This window comes from Balaenoptera borealis (assembly GCF_965194805.1).
Source record: "Balaenoptera borealis genome assembly, chromosome: 3".
In the NCBI taxonomy this organism is placed as follows: domain Eukaryota; kingdom Metazoa; phylum Chordata; class Mammalia; order Artiodactyla; family Balaenopteridae; genus Balaenoptera; species Balaenoptera borealis.
The window spans coordinates 153,192,189-153,213,495 of NC_138866.1; the positions used below are offsets into that span (position 1 = coordinate 153,192,189).

The 21,307-nt window shown below is 46.1% G+C and overlaps 1 protein-coding gene and 1 long non-coding RNA gene across 3 annotated transcripts in view; one reads left to right on the top strand and one right to left on the bottom strand.

The window, feature by feature from the left end:
• TRPM1 (transient receptor potential cation channel subfamily M member 1) overlaps window positions 1–21,307 on the top strand; it is a 119,206-nt gene that overhangs the window by 50,180 nt on the left and 47,719 nt on the right. For both annotated transcript variants that reach the window (XM_082385999.1, XM_082385998.1), the window contains 10 exons: window positions 11–224; window positions 852–976; window positions 2,098–2,269; window positions 7,137–7,311; window positions 7,745–7,868; window positions 9,229–9,301; window positions 9,973–10,073; window positions 17,104–17,277; window positions 18,375–18,509; window positions 19,259–19,309. In XM_082385999.1, the coding sequence (XP_082242125.1) occupies window positions 11–224; window positions 852–976; window positions 2,098–2,269; window positions 7,137–7,311; window positions 7,745–7,868; window positions 9,229–9,301; window positions 9,973–10,073; window positions 17,104–17,277; window positions 18,375–18,509; window positions 19,259–19,309 (1,344 nt within the window). The remainder of the gene's footprint in view (window positions 1–10; window positions 225–851; window positions 977–2,097; window positions 2,270–7,136; window positions 7,312–7,744; window positions 7,869–9,228; window positions 9,302–9,972; window positions 10,074–17,103; window positions 17,278–18,374; window positions 18,510–19,258; window positions 19,310–21,307) is intronic.
• Window positions 19,352–21,307, bottom strand: part of LOC309625968 — a 33,215-nt gene continuing 31,259 nt past the window's right edge. The window contains exon 6 of the long non-coding RNA XR_014242845.1: window positions 19,352–20,098. This is a non-coding gene — a long non-coding RNA (uncharacterized lncRNA). The remainder of the gene's footprint in view (window positions 20,099–21,307) is intronic.

The following is a 21,307-nucleotide window of genomic DNA, read 5'->3' on the forward strand; positions in this document are numbered from 1 at the left end:
TCTTTTGCAGTATATCCGGGTCTCCTATGACACGAAGCCAGATTCACTGCTTCATCTCATGGTGAGAGACTGGCAGCTGGAACTCCCCAAGCTCTTAATATCCGTGCACGGAGGCCTCCAGAACTTTGAGATGCAGCCCAAGCTGAAGCAGGTCTTTGGGAAAGGTCTGATCAAGGCTGCTGTGACCACTGGGGCCTGGATCTTCACTGGGGGCATCAGCACAGGTAAGTGCAGGCTGTATCCCTTGCTGCAAATGTACAAACCCAGAGCTCATCGTGGTTCCCAAAGAGCTTTTGGATAATTATGATAAAAAAAACAGAAGATACTGCATTCTGATAATATTTATGGCAGAATGAAATCTTTATTCGGTAGCTCGTTTTTTATTTTGGTATGATCATGATAATGGTCAACATTTCTGGCACCTACTATGTGTCATTCCTTGAAGTGAGCCCTGTACAAGCCTCATTTTCACTGAGGCTCCTGACAATCCTTTCCTGATCACATGAGGGAGGACACCGAGGCCCAGAGAGGTTGAGGAACATGGCAGGCATCTGACTCTCAACTTTAGCTGAATGCAGCCAAGGCCTGCCAAAGAGACCCCTCGTACTTCCATCCTTAGGTCTTGGAAACTTGTAAAGACAATTCCTGCACAGTTGCTTTGGTTTTTGTTTTTGTTTTCCCTTTTCTAGGAGCTAATGCAGGATGACTAGCAATTATGAGCTCAGACTTTCAGTGTCTTAACCCTGTTCTGTAGGAAATGGAGTGGTTCAGAGCTGGGGTCCCTGAAGTTCATGAATAGTGGTTTGATGGGAGGTAAGGGGCCTACAGATATGACTTATGGCCTCTCACAGGTGTCATCAGCCACGTGGGGGATGCCTTGAAAGAACACTCCTCCAAGTCCAGAGGCCGGGTTTGTGCTATAGGAATTGCTCCCTGGGGCATCGTGGAGAATAAAGAAGATCTGATTGGAAGGGATGTAAGTATTTTCTCCCCAGAAATGGGCAATTTTCAAAAATCAAAGTCTTTGTTTTAATGTCATTGTAGATTTCACCTGCAGGTGTAGGAGATAATAAAGCAAGGTCCCATATAGCCTTTATCCTGTCCCCAAAAGTAAGAACTTGCAAAACTACGATACAAGATCGAAACCAGGATAATTGATATCAATCTAGTCAAGATGCAGAACATTTACTAGGAGCCCTCATGTTGCCCTTTTCATTCATTCATTTGTTTTTTTATTGAAGTATAGTTGATTTACAATGTTGTGTTAATTTCTGCTGTACAGCAAGGTGAATCAGTTGCATATATATATACGTATATATATGTATATATACGCATATATATACACACATATACATTGTATACGTGTGTGTATATATGTATATATATACACACATTTTTTTTTCATATTCTTTTCCATTATGGTTTATCATAGGACATTGAATATACTTCCCTGTGCTATACCGTAAGACCTTGTTGTTTTACATTGCCCTTCAATATCCATACCCAATTCCCTCCTGCTTCCACTTCTGCCTTAACCCCGGGAACCACTCATCTGCCCTTCATCCTACAGTTCTATCATTTCAAGGATGCTATGCACATGGGATCGTACAGTATGTAACCTTTGAGGGCTGGCTTTTTACTTGCCACTTAATTCTCTGGAGGTCCATCCAAATGGTTGCATGTATCAAAAGTTTACTCCTTTTTATTGTTGAGTGGGGTCCCACCATATGGATGTACCATTTATCTGTTGAAGGCTATCTGGGTTGTTTCCAGTTTGGCTACTGCAAATAAAGCTGCCATAAACTTTTGTGTACAGGATTTTGTATTAATGTAAGTTTTCCTTTCTCTGCAATAAGTGCCCGGGAGTGTACTTGCTGGGTCCTCATGATCTGTTGGGTTGTCATGATCTAAAATAATATTTTCTAATTTGATATAAAAATTTACAAAAAAAAATCCTTCAATAGAGAGGCTAGGGAAGCGAGAGTAGGTTGAAGTGCACAATTACGTGAAGCTGTCACTCCACATCCATATGTTCTTGCTTCCCCCGTCTTACTGTCCAAGTTTTGCAGCTCTGACTTGTGCTGTGCATTTCGTCAGGTGACACGGGTGTACCAGACCATGTCCAACCCCCTGAGTAAGCTCTCTGTGCTCAACAACTCGCACACGCACTTCATCCTGGCTGACAATGGCACCCTGGGCAAGTACGGTGCCGAGGTGATGCTGAGAAGGCAGCTGGAGAAGCACATCTCTCTGCAGAAGATCAACACAAGTAAGTTCTGGCCACAGCCACTGGGCTGCCGCTGCTGCCCTGAAAACCAGGCTGGAAGAGAGAGCACCCGAGGGTATTTAGAGCCTTCACCTTGACTCTTCTTAGACCATCAGGAGCTGACTTAGCAAGACCCTTTCCCTTAGCCACCTACCAAATCACTGAGCTGCGCTGTGATGCTTTGTCTCAAGTTCACGAGGAGAGTGGACCCGAGAAACAGCCCCACAGCCGTTTCCACGGTGGTGGCATCTCCCGCCACGTTGCCAGTGGTTCTCATTCCTTGTAATGATTATAGTTAGTTTTTAAAATTTTATTGGAGTATAGCTGATTTATAATGAATGCTGTGTTAATTTCTTCTGTACAGCAAAGTGACTGAGTTATACATATATATATTCTTTTTCACATTCTTTCCATTATGTTTTATTCCAGGATATCGAATATAGTCCCCTGTGCTATACTGTAGGACCTTGTTGTTTATCCATCTTATTGATAATGGTTTGCCTCTGCTAATCCCAAACTTTTAAAATGTCTGAACAGGAAACACATTTGTCACTCAAAGGCTTAGTATGATTCCTTCTATCAACTACATGCTCTGAGTTCATTAAATTAAATATCTCAGTAGCTCTGGGTCTCTCACCAGAGATGGGCCAGGTGGGGAAGCCTGTGGAGAGGCCTGCAGGAGCTGACTGCTCCCAACAGGGCGCCCCCCTCCATGCTGGTCCAGGGGGCACACACTGCAGGGGAGCTGCCGCTGTCAGGAGGATGCTGAGGTCAAGCTAGAGAGAAAGGAAAGGACCTCAATCAGATGAAACGATCATAACAACTGGTTACAATTAAAATAACTGGTGTCATCTCTTGGGGCATGTTCATAACTCAGTGATTCTTACTGTCAAGTCATTGCTGAATGATCTTAAAGAGTATTTTGTTGTAACCATTACTGGTAAGATTGCGAAAGACAGTCTAGGCCTGGGAAATGGTCATTTTAAAGCATAATTAAGGGGTCTGTGAGACTGCCACGTGGTTAGAATGACGGTCTGCCATGAGAAGTGGTGGGTTTCTGAGTATCAGCTCCCTGGCTGATGGTTCTCACATTTTCGCTGTCTTGGCCGTGTGCGCGTTCACACCGACCAGCCTCCCCTGGCCGTGTGACCTGTGGGCTTCCCTTTGTCATCCTTTGCCTAGGGTTCTGAGTGGGGCAGGGACAGCAAAGGGGTGCTCAGTTGTCACCTCCCACGGCACGGAGTTTCAGGGGTCCAGCCTAAACCACGAAGAACCAGTTCTCCTCTGTTTCTAGAAAAGAAGGTGATTTGGCCACTGGAGTCCCGAAGATCTCAAATGTCAAGCCTTGCTGGGGTTGGAAATCTCAAGGGCAGGGTCCATGTCATCTTGGTCTATTTCTCCAGCATCTCTTGGCCAGGTGCCTGCCTGGCACAAAGCAGACCGTCAGTGTATAGCTGCTGAAATGAACCTAACTGAGATTATTCTGGTAGGAGATGGCAAAGTTGTTCAAAATATTTAAGAGCTCCTGACTGTAGAAATGCACTGTGGAAGCAAACCAGAAACTCTGAATTTCCCCACTTGAAAGTCTTAGACCTTCTCCTAACTGTGCTGGCAGATTTTATCCAAAGGCCTTCAGAACTGTGAGACCAAGGACACATCTCCTATTCACCATCTATTAATGTTGATCAAATAACTCCCATCGGGCTTCCCTGGTGGCGCAGTGGTTGAGAGTCTGCCTGCTAATGCAGGGAACACGGGTTCGAGCCCTGGTCTGGGAAGATCCCACATGCCGCGGAGCATTAGGCCCGTGAGCCACAGCTGCTGAGCCTGCGCGTCTGGAGCCTGTGCTCCGCAACAAGAGAGGCCGCGATAGTGAGAGGCCCGCGCACTGCAATGAAGAGTGGCCCCCGCTTGCCACAACTAGAGAAAGCCCTCGCACAGAAACGAAGACCCAACACAGCCAAAAATAAATAAATAAATATATAATAAAAATAATAAAAAAATAATAATAACTCGCATCACAACTAATGGACACCTGGTAAAACATGCTCAGAATATAATCTGTTTTAGCCAGTTTGGGGTAAAATTGTGAAGTAGGCAAATTTGTCTTGATGCCAAAATATTGGCTCTCTGTACACCAATGCCGAAATGAGATATGGAAAGAGAGTTTTGGAGGAGAATTGAAAGAGTAGCTTTATTCTTTGCCAGGCAAAGAGGAAACACAGCAGGCTAGTGCCTCAAGAACTGTGCCCCCTTCCTGGGGAATAGGGAGAGGTTTTATAGCCCGGGGCTTGTGGTCTGGGGTAGGTGATAAGCCTCAAAGTAATGAAGGTCTTGCATTTCTTTTCTTCTGCAAATTTACAGCCAAAGCTGTTGTCAGGCAGCTCAGGAACCAGGTCTGGTGTCCCTGAAGTTATTGGCCCATGACCTTCTTTCTGAAATGAAGAGTACTACAAGGGAGTGTAGGGGGAGAAGAAATGCCAAGTGCAGAGTGCAATTCACATGGAGTCAGAGAGTAATTAGTTTTATGAAGGATAAGTCTAACTACAAGTGTTTGTTAGTAGTAACAGCTAAAAAAATAACCAAGATCACTTAACTCTTTCAGGCCTGTTTATGCTGTTTCCCCAGCCTGTTCATTGTTTCCTTGTTTTCCTTTTCTATCAGAAAAGCCTTATTTCTATGTTTGCTGCAACAGTCTCTGCTGCTCCTTCACTCCCACTATCTCCCCCTGCCCTGGAATCCTGGGTTCTTGGGATGCTCTTGCCACCTCCTGCTTCCCAGAGCCCTCTCTTCAGGTTCTGCCACCAAAAGTCAGCTTGTCCTACCGTGTTCCCAAAGAGTCCTATCATAGAGACAGAGGGAGGACTCTGGGTACAAGGTATTAACTGGTGGGCTAATGATGGTCCACTGATTTGCCCTCCTGGATAACTCACTGCCTATTCCAGCCCCTGGAGGCCGAATCAACACCTACTACAACACTGCATATTTACACACCACTTGAGGTTGACAAGGACATTGATAGCCGAACAGTTTCTTATACTTATATCTATTGCTCTTTTAGGAGGTAGAGGAGGCCCTGTGATGATTCACCTTTTATGGTCGGTTCCCTGCACTTCAGGGTGGCCTGGTGATTGGCCCTGTGTCGTAAGGCTAATACGTGTGAGGCCAGGCATTGAACGGAGTTCTCCTATCGCTGGTCCAGACACCTTTCGCTGTGTCATTCTTTTTTTTTTTTTTTTTTTTTTAATTAATTTATTTATTTTTGGCTGTGTTGGGTCTTCGTTTCTGTGCGAGGGCTTTCTCTAGTTGCAGCAAGCGGGGGCCGCTCTTCATCGCGCTGCGCGGGCCTCTCACTATTGCGGCCTCTCTTGTTGGGAGCACAGGCTCCAGACGCGCAGGCTCAGTAGTTGTGGCTCACGGGCCTAGTTGCTCCGTGGCATGTGGGATCTTCCCGGCCCAGGGCTCGAACCCGTGTTCCCTGCATTGGCAGGCAGATTCTCAACCACTGCGCCACCAGGGAAGCCCTCGCTGTGTCATTCTTGAAGGGACAGCCATCCAGGGTGGGAACTTCATCTGGGGCAAGGCAGCAGGGAGGTATTCTTTTAGCAAGAAGAATCTCCCGTGTTTCTCACATCTCACCTTGAAGTAGTCCGTAAGCCAGTTGAGTGATACATGGAGTTGAACCACATATGTTTTGGAAAGTTTGTAATTTAAAGGCTCTGCTTTTTCCAGTAAGGCTATAATATGGGGTTTGAATAAAAGAATGTAAACAGTCATCACATCCTGAGTTCCTTCAAGTCTCCTGGTGAACGCTAACTCCACATAAGCATACTTCCAGGCCTAAAGGTTTTCCTCTTCACCATGTTTCAGGAATTAGCGTGAGTGCTCTTGAGACAGGCTGGGACCTGGGGCTCTTTGCTGGGACCTGGGACCCTTTGCTGGGACCTGGGGCCCTTTGCTGGGACCTGGGGCCCTTTGCTGGGACCTGGGACCCTTTGCTGGGACCTGGGACCCTTTGCTGGGACCTGGGGCCCTTTGCTGGGACCTGGGACCCTTTGCTGGGACCTGGGGCTCTTTGCTGGGACCTGGGGCTCTTTGCTGGGACCTGGGGCCCTTTGCTGGGACCTGGGGCCCTTTGCTGGGACCTGGGGCTCTTTGCTGGGACCTGGGGCCCTTTGCTGGGACCTGGGGCCCTTTGCTGGGACCTGGGACCCTTTGCTGGGACCTGGGGCCCTTTGCTGGGACCTGGGGCCCTTTGCTGGGACCTGGGGCTCTTTGCTGGGACCTGGAGCTCTTTGCTGGGACCTGGGGCCCTTTGCTGGGACCTGGGACCCTTTGCTGCAGCGCTGCAATGCTTGCACATGGACACACCTCTCCACGAACAACAAAATACTAAGAAACTGTATGGGACTGAAAATAACTGCTTTCATGCAGGCAGTTGGGGCAAATTCTGGACGTAAAAGATACAAAGAAACCAAAACACCCAACGGCCACTTTTGAAGAGCCAGGAGCAAAAACAGGGTGTCCGGAGCAAAAGCAGGGTACTGTGCATGCCCCCTGCACACAACACCACCTAAGGGGTGGGCAAAACGCCTAAGCCACCCCTCCGGCCTGACCCCTGGACACAACCCTACCCTCACCCCATATAAGGAACAAGCTCGCCCCCCCTCAGCTAGTGAGCAAGCAAGGGAACCTGTTGTTTGCTCTCGCTCCCCGCTGCTGCAGCCGGGGCCCCAATAAAGCCTTGCCTGAATTTCTTGTCTGGCTTCTAGTCAATTTCTATTGATTGGGGAAGGCCAAGAACCCTGGTCGGTAACACTCGAATAGGGCCGTGACCGTGGTCTGAAGGTGGATGTGGTGTGTGTTGCAGGACTGGGGCAGGGTGTGCCCGTCGTGGGCCTCGTGGTGGAAGGGGGCCCAAACGTGATTTCCATGGTCCTGGAGTGTCTCCGAGAAGAGCCTCCGGTCCCCGTGGTGGTCTGCGACGGCAGTGGCCGGGCCTCGGACGTCCTGTCTTTTGCACACAAGTACTCTGAAGAAGGAGGGTAAGATTTCTGATATGTTACAAAGGGTGGGGTTTTGAATACCTTCTTGTTAGGCCCAGAGGAAATCGTGATCCATTTAGCTGTTCCAAAAATGTAAAAGAAGGAAGACTTACTAGCCCTCCTCTCCCACTTCCCAAGGTCAGCAGGTGAGGGAGCTCTCAGGAGCGTGGTGTTTCTTACGGATTCTTTCTCAGGAGGGAAGATGCTCTCCCCCAACTGCATTTTCCCTTGTAAGTTTTTCAACAAGCCTGGAATTTAGGACAAGCGTGAACACAGTTTTTGACTATAGTCCCTTTGGGTCTGCTATCCTGGGATATCCTCCAATGATAAAGTTTCAAATCAAAGATACCAGACGGGCATAGAGATGTCTGATTTATTCACGTACAGATTTCACCTGTGTTGTTTTCTTCTCTTTCCCATTTCCTTCGAACAGGGTAATCAATGACTCCCTCAGAGAACAGCTTCTAGTTACCATTCAGAAAACATTTAATTACAACAAGACACAATCGCATCAGCTCTTTGCGATGATCATGGAGTGCATGAAAAAGAAAGAACTTGTAAGTGTCTTGAGTTGACTTCCCAAGCGCTCCACAGAGAGAATTGTTTCCTCTCTAATTCTGCCCATGTATGCAGGATGGAGTAGTTCCTATTTCCATTCACCCTTTTCCTAGAGGCATTTTACAGATCCTGACCCAACTGGTGGTTCTGTCCATGTGCGGGAAGCAGGCTAAGCACAGGCAGATTCTCTTCGGAAGAGGGACACGGGTGCTTCAGATCTTTTAAATGTCAGGGCACTTCAGGCTACATCCCACCAATTCTGAGGCTCGTGATATCAATCAGATTCAAAGCATCAAGGAGTGACATATACCATGCTTTCAGGTGTACTTACAAAATTCTACCAGATACACTCATTTTCTCCCACTCTTCGCCTCCTTAATTATGCTTATAAGGAAGAGGCACTCTTGTTGCACAGAAGACAGCCTCTTTGAAATTCTAAATCTACACGTTTCCTACAGATATATCAAATCTGAGTGGAGATGACTTTGTCATATTCAATAGCCATTTAGATATTGACATGTACATCCTGCATGAGCTCCCTCAGCTCCAGATGGGGTAAAGAATAAAATAAGATCCAGGCAAGGATTCAAAATCAGGACGAGCAATGCTGTTCTTTCTGAATCAGAAGCACCTGGTGTAAAATCATGTCGCTCTCGGGATTGCTGCATTAGCGTCAGACTCTATGGTCCTTTTTATTTATTTATTTATTCATTTATTTTAACATCTTTATTGGCGTATAATTGCTTTACAGTGTTGTGTTAGTTTCTGCTGTATAACAAAGTGAATCAGCTATATGTATACATATATCCCCATATCCCCACCCTCTTGCATCTCCCTCCCACCCTCCCTATCCCACTCCTCTAGGTGGTCACAAAGCACCAAGCTGATCTCCCTGTGCTATGCGGCTGCTCCCCACTAGCTGTCTATTTTACATTCGGTAGTGTATATATGTCAATGCTCCTCTCTCACTTCGTCCCAGCTTATCCTTGCCCCTCCCCGTGTCCTCAAGTCCATTCTCTACATCTGTGTCTTTATTCCTGTCCTGCCCCTAGGTTCATCAGAACCATTATTTTTTAGATTCCATATATATGTGTTAGCATATGGTATTTGTTTTTCTTTTTCTGACTTACTTCACTCTGTATGACAGACTCTCGGTCCATCCACCTCACTACAAATAACTCAATTTCATTTCTTTTTATGGCTGAGTAATACTCCATTGTATACATGTGCAGCATCTTCTTTATCCATCCATCTGTTGCGCCAGATCTTGTTTGTGGTCCTTTTTAAGCAACTCCCCAGTTCTCCCTCTTGTTTTCCACTTTGCTTTACTCAGTCTTTTCACGATTAATCTGTTTTCAGGTCACTGTGTTTAGAATGGGTTCCGAGGGTCAGCAAGACATCGAAATGGCAATTTTAACCGCTCTGCTGAAAGGTGAGCTCTCAGGAAACAGCCACTCCTGTCCTTTCGTGCTGGCCTCCCCGGAGCTCTGCTTGTGGCTGGGAAACCACTCCCCGCTCCTCCCGCCGGGAACTGTGTCTGCTGGGAATGGAACCCCCGAGCCCGCCAGGCTGCCTAGAAATTATCTCAGGATAAAGCCGTGGTAAAACGATGGGGCTCGAAATGGGTTTCTTGGGAGGGGGACTTTTCTTGGTGGGCCAATGGACCATGATGGGCTGAAGTCAAGAACCAGTTTCCGTCTGTAACTAGCTCATTACAGGTTTGAACTCACAGAGGGTAAGCGTGAAATGATTTTTCATTTGCAATCCCTGCATCCCGCAGTGCTCTGTCCAATTTCCCCGGCCCACTCCTAACGACAGGTGCCACCTGGCTGCTCATGGGGTCACCTCTCTGCTCCACTGGGAAGGGGAGGGGGCTGGAGGAAAGGGGCGGGGGTCACCATCAGGCTGGCTGCTTGGTAGTGCTGAGCTGGTCCTCGGCTTTGGGGCCTGAGTGATCCCTCAGGGGCCAGAGAAAAGGCAGCCGTGCTTATTTCCAGGCTGATGCTGAGCCAGCCTGGGGAAGCCTGTGCTCCCCACCCAGCCCCTGTCACCCCCAGGCGACCCAGGCATGGAGTGAGTAGTGCCCCATCTCTTGCCTTCCAGGCACAAACGCATCGGCTCGGGACCAGCTGAGCTTGGCGCTGGCTTGGAACCGCGTGGACATAGCTCGGAGCCAGATCTTTGTCTTTGGGCCCCGCTGGCCGGTGAAACTAAGTGTTTTTCAATTCATACCATTTGTCATGACTTTGTACAGAGGATGTTCTCCCTTGTGTCATGGATCTCAGGAAGTTATCTGGGCTTCCTGATGACCTGATGTCTAATCTTTAGGATTATTAGGAAATGTTGCTATCTCATTTCAAAGAACCAGCAAGAAGTAAGAGCTCCTAGCACTAACTTCAGATTCAAACCAGCGCTCTTGAAGAAAGAGCACTAAATATTTTATCGTTGCTGGTGAACACGGGTTTTTACCCTTTTAAAGAAAAAGAAGAAGGAAAATAGCTCATTAAAATGAAATACAATGATTGATTGCATTGAAAGCATTGATTTTTCAAATTATGTTCCATGAAAACCCGGAGGCCTAGGGGACTCTGTGAGTGTGATCATTGTGTATGGTCTTTGGGATGTGGTGTGTGTGTGTGTGGTTTGGTGTATTGTGTGTGTGTCTCTGTGTGTAGCACGTGTGTAGGTTGTTAAATGTGTGTGTGGATGTGTGGTGTGTGATTGTGCTATGGTTTACCGTACATGTGGTGTACGTCCGTGGGATCTGTGTGTGTGTGTGTGTGTGTGTGTGTGGTTGTACGTGGGTGTGGTGTGGTGCGTGTGGGGTGATGAGCAGCTCTCAGCCTCCCACTCCTTCAATCAAAGCAGCTTCTTTACAGACTTGTGGTTGCCAAGGGGGAGGGGTGTGGGGGAGGGATGGAGTGGGAGTTTGGGATTAGCAGATGCAAACTATTATATATAGAATGGATGGACAACAAGGTCCTACTGTATAGCAAGGGGAACTATATTCAATATCCTGTGATAAACCATAATGGAAAAGAATATGAAAAAGAGTGTATATATATATATATATATATATATATATATATATATATATATATGTTTATAACTGTATAGCAGAAATTAACATTGTAAGTCAACTATACTTCAATTTTCAAAAATTAATTTTTTTAAAAAAGCAGCTTCTTTGATGGGTTTTGTAGATTGGGACTCAGGGTAAATTTTTGTTTGCAAAACAGGCTCTGCTGCTTCAAAAGGGGTTTGGAATATCTAGAGGGTTCATGTTGGACTTTAAAAACCATATTTCTCAAAACAGGCCTGGTATATCCCTGCAAAAGGCATTTCATTTTTCACAGTCACCCTTTATTTAATTAGCGTGAAGAATTTAAGGAATCAGATGAGTGTATTAAAGGAATAAGATACAGGGTTGTGGGGGGTGGTTTGTGCATGTTGTTTACTGAACTATGCAAAGTAAGAAGAATAGCACGACACCTTAAATATCTTAATTCCTTTTGAATCTCCTGGTTTTAACACTCTTGGTAAAGGACTTGAGAGCAAAGTGAATTGCTCCATGAATGGTTATGAGTCAGCTTGCTGTGGCAGAGAATCTAAGAGATTCCAGAAAGGATTGCAAAAAAGGGCTCTGTCATGAGCTCCCGAGACCAGCTACTCAGTAAGAGGGATCCCGGCTTTTGTTTGCTTTTTTTCTTTTCGAGCAGCAGCTTTCTGAGGACGCAGTCCTGAGTCAGCCACACAGAGAGGGCCAGGCTTTCAAGATTACAGAAAGGACCTGACCCAGGGAACGGGCCACACACGCAGGCCCTACCTGGCCTGAAGCAACGGCCTTCGTCCATCTTCTCGTTACAAAGGCAATAAGTAATTTCCAGAAAGCGTAGAAAATACAGGCAGGCAAGATGAAGGAAACACTCACTCATGACTGCCCCCCCACAGAAAAATTCAGCAATACCATATGTGTTTTATAATTTCATTTTTTCACTCTTATGTTGGCATTAAATATTCTCCAACCTCCTTTTTCATGTTGCTTAGTGTTTTGTGCTATCTATTATCCAGTGGACGCATAAATATGGTTTGAAAAGCAAATAACAGAGCAGAGCATACCGTGAAAAACGGAACCCTCACACCCCACCTCCCAAAGGCACTCAACTGTCCCCGTGTTCTGGTTTCCTGACGGCGGCCTCTGTTCGTTGACATAACACGTTTTATCACTTTCTCGATTAATCACGTGTAGATGTGTCTTTCAATTCTCCACTTGGAAAGAGAAGGAAGTAGCTCTCTTGCCCTGCCTGCTCTGCCCCTCCCGCGTTTGATGCCTGTATGTTTAATTCTCTTATTGGTTATCATGATACCTTTGAACCATCTACTTGCTTCATCAGCGTTAGACTCCCACGTTGTAAAATGAGGAAATTAGTGGCTCTACACATCCCCTTCCTTTCCCTACACCGTCAGTGTTCCTACTTGGGTCAACCTCATCTTCTACATGATGGAGATGGTTGATGCTTACATGTCGTTCTGTAATCCTCACTCAGGTCTGTTTACGTCTCACTCTTTAATCATCACATTTTCATAGTGGTCCTTTTTATTTTTATTTTTTTACCTGGATATTTATTTTTATTTTTTAACTGGGTATTTTCTTCCAGTTCTTGACTGAGAACAATGAATTATGTTGCTGTGTACATTTATGTGCAGGTCTTATGTGGACGTATGTTTCCATTTCTCTTCAGTCGATAGCTAGGAGTGGATTTGCCAGGTAGATGGAAAACGTATGTTTACCTTTTTAAGAAACTGCTTGTCTGTTTTCCAAGGCAGCTGTAGCATTTTACATTCCCACCAGCAATGTAAGGAGAGTTTCTCTATGTCCTTGCCAATATTTGGTACTGACAGATTTTTTTAAAATTTTAACTATTCTAGTGATATGTAGTAGTATCTCATTATGGTATTTATTTATTTATGATCAGATATATTTTTAACCTCAATAAAGGAGGGACAAGCTTCAAACAAATTTCTAATGTAATTCTCATTTAAGACATGCATATTTTTTCTTTTTTAAAAAATTGAAGTATAGTTGATTTACAATGTTGTGTTAGTTTCAGGTGTACAGCACATGTATAATTCAGTTATTATGTATATAATCTTTTTCAGATTCTTATCCATTAAAGCTTATTATAAGATATCGAATCTCGTTCCTTGTGCTATACAGTAGGTCCTCATTGTTTACATTTTTTTATTTTTAATTGAGATATAATTGACGTACGATGCATTATTTTCAGGTGTACAAAGTAAAGATTCGATATTTGTATAAATTATGAAATGATCACTACAATAAGTCTAGTGAACATCCATCACCACACACAGTTACAGTGTCTTCTCTTGTAATAAGAACTTTTAAGATCTACTCTCTTAGCACCTTTCAAATACACAATACAGTATTATTAGCTGTAGTCACCATGCCATACCTTGCATCCCCAAGACATTTATTGTATAACGGGATGTTTGTATCTTTTCACCATCTTCATCCACTTCGCCCACCCCCACCCCGCATACTAGGTCTTTATGTTGATTCTAAAAATGGAGAAACCAGAAGACTTTACTGTGATTCTGTACAGATTGTTCACTGCTGAACCTAACATTATGGCTGAACTCAAAGAGAAAGAAAGGTAGCCCTGGGTCAATTACCTGGGCCACACAAAGGAAAATACAACAAGCATCAAGGTTCCTACCGTCCATCCATTGTTTAAAATTATGGGACCTTTGAGTTTCCTTCATATTTGGACCATGACTTATTTGAATAGCTAGATGTTTGCTTTTCCTTGCATTTCCAAATTGATTCTCTTTTTTCTTCGTACCATATGCCTCACATCATTAAGACGATCTATTCTTTTAATTATTACTGTCCACTGAGTGCAATTCCCTTTCTTCTTGTAGAATCTTTCAAAGCCTCGTGTTTCTCTGGATGCTCTCAAAGTTTGCTGTGCAGCTGACCACATCAGACACCCCTGCAGTGTGTTCTCAGACAGACTCATTTCTTCCCACGCTCCATGTCTTCCTCTCTCTCAGATTTCTTTTTCATTTCGCTGCAGTATATCTTCAAGTAATTTTTTTCATGAACATGTGTGGGAAGATAACCATTCTCTGTCTTTACACGTCTGAAAACACTCTGCCACACACCAGGCTCATGGTTGCCATGTGATCATCTTCCAATTATGATGAACCACTGTCTTCTCTCAGATGTAGTTTGAGGTCTGTTCTTTATCTTCAGTGTTTAGAAATTTCACAAGGACATGTGTTCTATTTCAAACAAATGAGAATGAAATGTACAGAGACAGCAAACTCAAGGACTCATATGGCCAGTCATGTGGCCATTCATTCTGCTTGGCTGTTAAAGGCCCCTTTATGATAAAGACCCAAGTCTTTCCCGAGCTCTGTGAAATTTTCTTCTACCGCTTCTTTGAGTATTTCAGCCTTCATTTTCTCTCTTTCTCTTCCTCTGGAATTCCTATAAGTTAAGCAAATGTTGGTCCCCTTGGGCTGATCCTCCATTTTATCATTTCTGTCTCTCTATCATTTTGCTGTAGGTTTTTGGAAATCGCAACTTTTTCCTTAGCATTCTTTTGTGCTATTTTTTTAAATGTAGGCAATCCTATTTTTGATGTCTGAGAAAGCTTTCTTGTTTCCTGATGGTTCCATTTTCATGTCAGCCTGTTTTCATCTCATGAATGCAATATCTGAGGATACAAATTATATATTTTTTAAGTCCTCTCCTGTTCCCTGAATTATCTCTATTTTCTCCCTGGTCAGCTGTTCCCATTGTTCATTTTGTCCTTTTCTGTTGCAGGTCCTTGCTTGCCTATCCCCATTTCAGAGTGAGGGATGGGACTGAATAATTAGTATAAGGAGCCTATTTTACAAATAGGTTTTTCTCCTCCCTGGGAGGACTGACCAAGAGTTCCCTGTTTAGGAGGGGGATGTCTACTGAACAGCTTTTCTTTACCTTCTGCAGATTGGAGCAGGCTGGTGTGGCACTGGACCTCCCTATGCAGACCCTCCCAATTTTTTTTTTTAACATCTTTATTGGAGTATAATTGCTTTACAATGGTGTGTTAGCTTCTGCTTTATAACAAAGTGAATCAGCTATACATATACATATGTCCCCATATCGCCTCCCTCTTGCATCTCCCTCCCACCCTCCCTATCCCACCCCTCTATGTGATCACAAAACACTGAGCTGATCTCCCTGTGCTATACAGCTGCTTCCCACTAGCTATCTATTTTACATTTGGTAGTGTATATATGTCCATGCCACTCTCTCACTTTGTCCCAGCTTACACTTCCCCCTCCATGTGTCCTCAAGTCCATTCTCTACGTCTGCATCTTTATTCCTGTCCTGCCCCTAGGTTCTTCATAACCTTTTTTTTTTTTTAGATTCCATATATATGGTAAGCATATGGTATTTGTTTTTCTCTTTCTGACTTACTTCACTCTGTATGACAGACTCTAGGTCCATCCACTTCACTACAAATAATTCAGTTTTGTTTCTTTTTATGGCTGAGTAATATTCCATTGTATATATGTGCCACATCTTCTTTATCCATTCATCTGTCGATGGACACTTAAGTTGCTTCCATGTCCTGGTTATAGTAAATAGAGCTGCAGTGAACATTGTGGTTCATGACTCTTTTTGAATTATGGTTTTCTCAGGGTATATGCCCAGTAGTGGGATTGCTGGGTCATATGGTAGTTCTATTTTTAGTTTTTTAAGGAACCTCCATACTGTTCTCCAAAGTGGCTGTATCAATTTACATTCCTACCAACAGTGCAAGGACCCTCCCAGTTCTTCAGCAGACATTCTTCCAGGTTCTGCCAGGGTGAAGCCCAGGAGTAGAGTTGCTCTGCACTCACCCACTGGAGAGGGGGTGTGACATACGAGAGGGGGTGGGTGGTCTCCTGCTCTGTAGACAGTCCTTTACTAATCACCATGCTTTCTACCCACCATTAACTCTCCCTCTTTGGAAATCTGGTCCCACCTCCACTATTACCCCCACATTATTCATCCTGGGCTTCAGCTGCCTCCCCACAGCTTTAACTACCCAACAGCATTTCCAGAAACGTCTTAATGGCTCTGGTCTGCCTCTTCTCCCTGAAATGAATTTTTCTTTTCCATAGTCCTCTGCTGTCATTTCCACGGGAAGAGAGGGAAAGCAGGAAACACGAGATCAAGACTACAACCTGGAACCAAAAGTCCTTCTTTGTCTCCCCCACAATCAAGTATACGGTCTCTCAGGTCTTCCTTTAATAGTTGAAGTTCTCCATCAACTATGTGCCTATGACTCTGTAGTCTTTCTAGAATTCTTTTTTTTTTTAATTTATTTATTTAATTTATTTATTTTTGGCTGCATTGGGTCTTCACTGATGCGTGCGGGCTTTCTCTCATTGTGGCAAGCGGGGGCTACTCTTCGTTGTGGTGCTCGGGCTTCTCATTGCGGTGGCTTCTCTTTGATGGGGAGCACGGGCTCTAGGCATGTGGGCTTCAGTAGTTGTGGCTCACAGGCTCTAGAGTGCAGGCTCAGTAGCTGTGGCGCACAGGCTTAGTTTCTCTGTGGCATGTGGGATCTTCCTGGACCAGGGCTCGAACCCGTGTCCCCTGCATTGGCAGGTGGGTTCTTTTTTTTTTTTTTTTGGCAGGTGGGTTCTTAACCACTGCACCACCAGGGAAGCCCTGACCCCTTCACAGTTGTCTTCTCTGGTCTTCATCAGCTGCCACAGACACTTCTCTTTGGCGCCTTTAAACTTACCTCTCAACACCCTTTCCTTTGGGCAAAAACACACTCAGTCAAAACTTCAGCCACTTTAAGTGCATGAGTGCACTTCATCAAGCATATAAGTAACAGAGGGTCATGAAATCAGGAGCTTCTCCATCAGGCAGCCAGGCCTGTGACAGCTGAGTGTGTGTGTGTGTGTGTGTGTGTGGTCACAAGTATGTGTACCTGTGTGCATGTCTGTGCATGGGTGCTCATGGTTGCACGAGTGTGTGTGCATGTGTACCTGTGTGTGCACCTGTGTGTGCATGTGCACCTGTATGTGGGTGCATGTGTACCTATGTGTGTGCATGTGTGTGCGAGCGTGTGCGTGCAGAGGGGAGGGGCAGTCCGTGCACTTGTCCTGGGACATGGGTCGGCTTTAAATCCCTTTCCCAACTCTGCCTGCTGTGGACTGCAGCCCCTGGGAAACCTGGCCCCCCCAACGGATAGCAAGGCCATGGAGAAGGAGAAGAAGCCACCCACAGCGACCACCAAGGGGGGCAGAGGAAAAGGAAAAGGCAAGAAGAAAGGGAAGGTGAAAGAGGAGGTGGAGGAAGAAACTGACCCCCGGAAGCTCGAGCTGCTGAACTGGGTACGTGGGACGTGTCTGCTCCCTTTTCCTGGGCTCCTGGGGACCTTGGAGCCAGTCACCCTCCTCCAGGGAAGGGGGCAGTTCTTGCTGCCTCTGCTGCAGCCCCACCCGGGGCCCCGAGCCCAGGAGGCAGTGATGAAGCATTGATGGGACAGTGTCAATATTTCAAGTGCCTGGCAGGATGTCACAAACGCCAAATGGTCCTGCTTTGGGGGAGAATGAAGTCACTCACAGGGGAGGCCCGGGCCACCTTGCCCACCAGTGCCTCTCTCCGCCTGCAGACACGTGGATGTTTGTTGCGTGGAAACATGGGAAACAAATCAATCGTGAAGAAATGCAGCTCGGGGACAAAAGATGGAGCCTGTGATGGGGAAGCAGGGGTAACTGCAGTCGGCTGGGCTGGGGGGCTGAGACACGCAGCACCTGTGGTTCTGGCCTGGCTGCTGTCAGGACACGGCAAGACAGGGCGCTGGGCCTCTGCGGTGCCCTGTGACTGGCATCATCGCGGTCACTCACCCTGGTGGCCCGCGGCATGCCCACAGCGGGTAGTTCTCAGTCAAGGAAACAAATTCTCTCCAGCAAAACCTCACGTTACATTGAGCGCTGCAGGTTCCACCATTGTTGAAGGGTAGAGACACAAATGGTAACTAATAGTAGGTAAAATGTTACAGTCTACCACCTCAAAAAAACATTGTATATGGAGATCCGAGCTTGGAGACTCAAGCACTGATTGCAGTTTTATTTTGAATTTTCCTTCTCATGTTTACATTACAGGAAAAGCTAATCAACTCTATTTTAATTTTTTTTTAAAGCCTGATAACTAGAGAGCAACACCAGTTTGGCTGTCATTTTGAACATTTTTCACTTTGTATTAAATGTATCCATCTGTGATGCTTTGATAGGACACCTAGGGACAAACTGAGAAAGAAGGAGGGAGCAATGGGGCGTGTTTACTCAGGACAAGAAGTAAAGGGAGCCTTGTTCAGGATGCTCTGGGTCTGGGGGCCGGAAGAGTCTTTCCGAGAGCTTCCAGGGTCCCCTGCCCAGTGTCTCTGTCCCTCCTGAGGCACTCACGCCCCTCTCCCGGGCTCTCACAGGTGAACGCGCTGGAGCAGGCCATGTTGGACGCGCTGGTCTTAGACCGAGTGGACTTTGTGAAGCTCCTGATTGAAAATGGAGTCAACATGCAGCATTTTCTCACCATCCCGAGGCTGGAAGAGCTTTATAATACAGTGAGTGGTCCAGAAGGAGGGAGGGCGGAGAGGAGCTAGCCCTGGGGGTGCAAGAATGCGCTCGGAGGAACATCGCCATCAGAACACGGCTTCAGCGGGAGGCCCATCATTTAAGGATGACTGCTCTCACCTGACACGCGGGCTCGGCGGATGGTCCCATCTTCACCCACCTCCACCAGGCTAGCCAGCACCCCCGTCTGTAGCGTTAACTCAGGGGTGGTGCCCGAGGACAAGTTTATACAAAGAAAGAATCCAGCCCCCGGAGTCATTAGCAGAGTGAAAAGATCCTGGAGTGAGCGGTCATTTGTTCTTGGGGACTCCCACTTTTTATGAGGCTTTGGTGAAAAATGGAAAACTGAGTTTGCACAGCAAGGAGCTCCTGATATTAGAATGAAAGTGTTTGGATAAAATCCTCTTGGCTTGTATTATTACCATGTGAATTTTGAGAGTGTACATTTCCTTCCCCATTCTAAAATTTTAAGTAGCAGAAGTGGTCCTGGGTGGTTGCTTGCTAAAGCTTGATGAACTGTTAAGAAAATATATTACATCCTAAGATGCTCTTTAAAATAATTCAATAAAAGGTATTTAACGTATTTTTGAACATGTGGGATATTTCTTACCCATGACAAGTCCTAGTCCTGTCTTGTAAAAGACACAGGACTTCATTAATTCTATAAAGTAGAGCTGGATTTTACTCCAAAAGTTGAAGAGAAAAACATATTTAATATGGCTGAATGTTTCTCTTTCAGAGACTGGGTCCACCAAACACACTTCATTTGCTGGTGAGGGATGTAAAAAAGGTCAGTCTGCTCTTTCATAGTCCTTTACCTGTTGATGTCTTTTAATGAGACATTTTTTAAAGCAATTTTTTAAATTTCCAAATGTGTCATCATCTTATTGGAGGCATAAGAAGTCATGAATTCCTCTCTCCATGAAAAGAGTTTACTTTTAAAAAATGTCATCTTCTTTAAATGAAATGTTCATCCCACACACAATGGGCTCGCGCTGAATGACTGTTTGACAGTGGGTTGGCCCCATCACCAAGGCAGGAGCACCAGCCAAGGGGTGGGCTCCTCACTGCTGCCCAGAACCCCCATGCTCTGCGTGTTTCAGATCTGCCCCTCACCCCTTCACTGTGCCTCTTTCCAGAAGTCCTAGCAGGATGGGCCTCATGTCATTCTGCGTGTCCTGTGCAGCAGTTCTTGGCTCTTTCTGTTTCCTCCTTAGTAAGTGATAGATGCTTTCCCCCATCCCCAGCGCTACTAATGCCTTACAGTCTGCCTTCTTGTAGGATCCCGTCCACTCCCTGTTCTGTCCTGGTGTTTCTTGGGTCCTATCACCACAGGCTGGAGGGTCAGACCAGGTTAACGCAGAGCAATTCATTCGGCCAGAATGCAGTCCCTGGCATGCAGAGTGCAGGACATGTACTCATGTTCTGAGCGGGAGGAAGTAATGCAAAGGAGAGAAGAGGGCCTTCAGCCAGAGTCCCGGATAGGCTGGTCAGACTTCATACAAATATCTAATTCTGCTAATGTGAGAATTTGGCTTTTACTATGCACACTCATTGGATCAGAGCAGAATCGGTGGATCTGGGAACCAAGAGAGACCAGTGAGTGCCCTTGTTTCCCACTTTCACAGATTTCTTAGATTCAGAAGCGCTAACATTCAAAAGCCACAGCTACTCAAGTGTAGACCCAACCACGTCTCACCTAAGTGGCTTCGATCATCCTCCTCCCACACTCCCCAGACACAGGACGCCCCCACTTAAAAGCCTCCACGTCTCATGAAATTCAAGCTCCTGCTAAGAGACTTGCACCCACTGGGCCTATCACATACCCACCACACGTATTCTGTCCCAGGGCCATGCCCATCTCACATCTGCAGTGCTCTCCCACCTCGGCCCCTACAGCCCCTGCTCTGCCCACTCCTACCTCCACAGGAAGCCCTTTCTCACCCTCCCACCTGCCCACCCTAGCAGAGTGGGGGCCTGAACACACTGCTGCATCGGGACTGAGGGTGGCTTGGCCCTTTTCCCCCAAAACAGCAAACTCCCCAAGGCAGGGCTGTACCTCCTTATCCCCTCATATGGAATCCCCGACTTGGTCAAGGATCACGGTAGGGGCTGAACAAACTTGCAATGGCTGAGTGAAGGATTCAGTCCTCATGTACAGGGAGGACATTTGGAAGGTGTAGCCTCCATGGGACGGACCCCAGGTTTCTACCATCATTTCAGCCATAGGAAATTAACCAAGCAGGAAACAGCACATAGCAAAACATCCTTATAATGGACCGGTCACCTCTGCCTCCTGGATAAGCCAACGGCCCTCTGGCGTGAATGACCGACTTACAGATGCACAGATGCCCCCCTGCCCTCCTCCCCTCCACCCACACGCTACCTTTATCTCAACACAGCCTCTTCCGTTCGGCTGCAGGACTCTGCCCCTTCACCGACTCCCGGGCACATCAGATAGTTTGCAGTGTTTGTGTTCTTACTGAAATCTGAGGGGTCCCCCAGAAAGTCACAGGGCACCATGTGGAGCTTTCCCTAGAAAGTTCCCGGCCCCAGGGGTATTCTGTCCGCCCGCTGTCCTCCACAGAGTCCTCCTGTCTGCCACGCTGTTCACTCCCTCCTTCTGCAGAAAATCTGGACGCCAGCCCCCCGAAGCTGGCTTCTCCCCTGCAAGCAGCTGGCAAAGCACCTTCTCAACAAAATGAATCTGCTCTTTTCACCAGCTACACCATCTTTCCTTTATGTATTTTTTCCTTAATCAATATTTTTTTTATCGAAGCATAGTTGA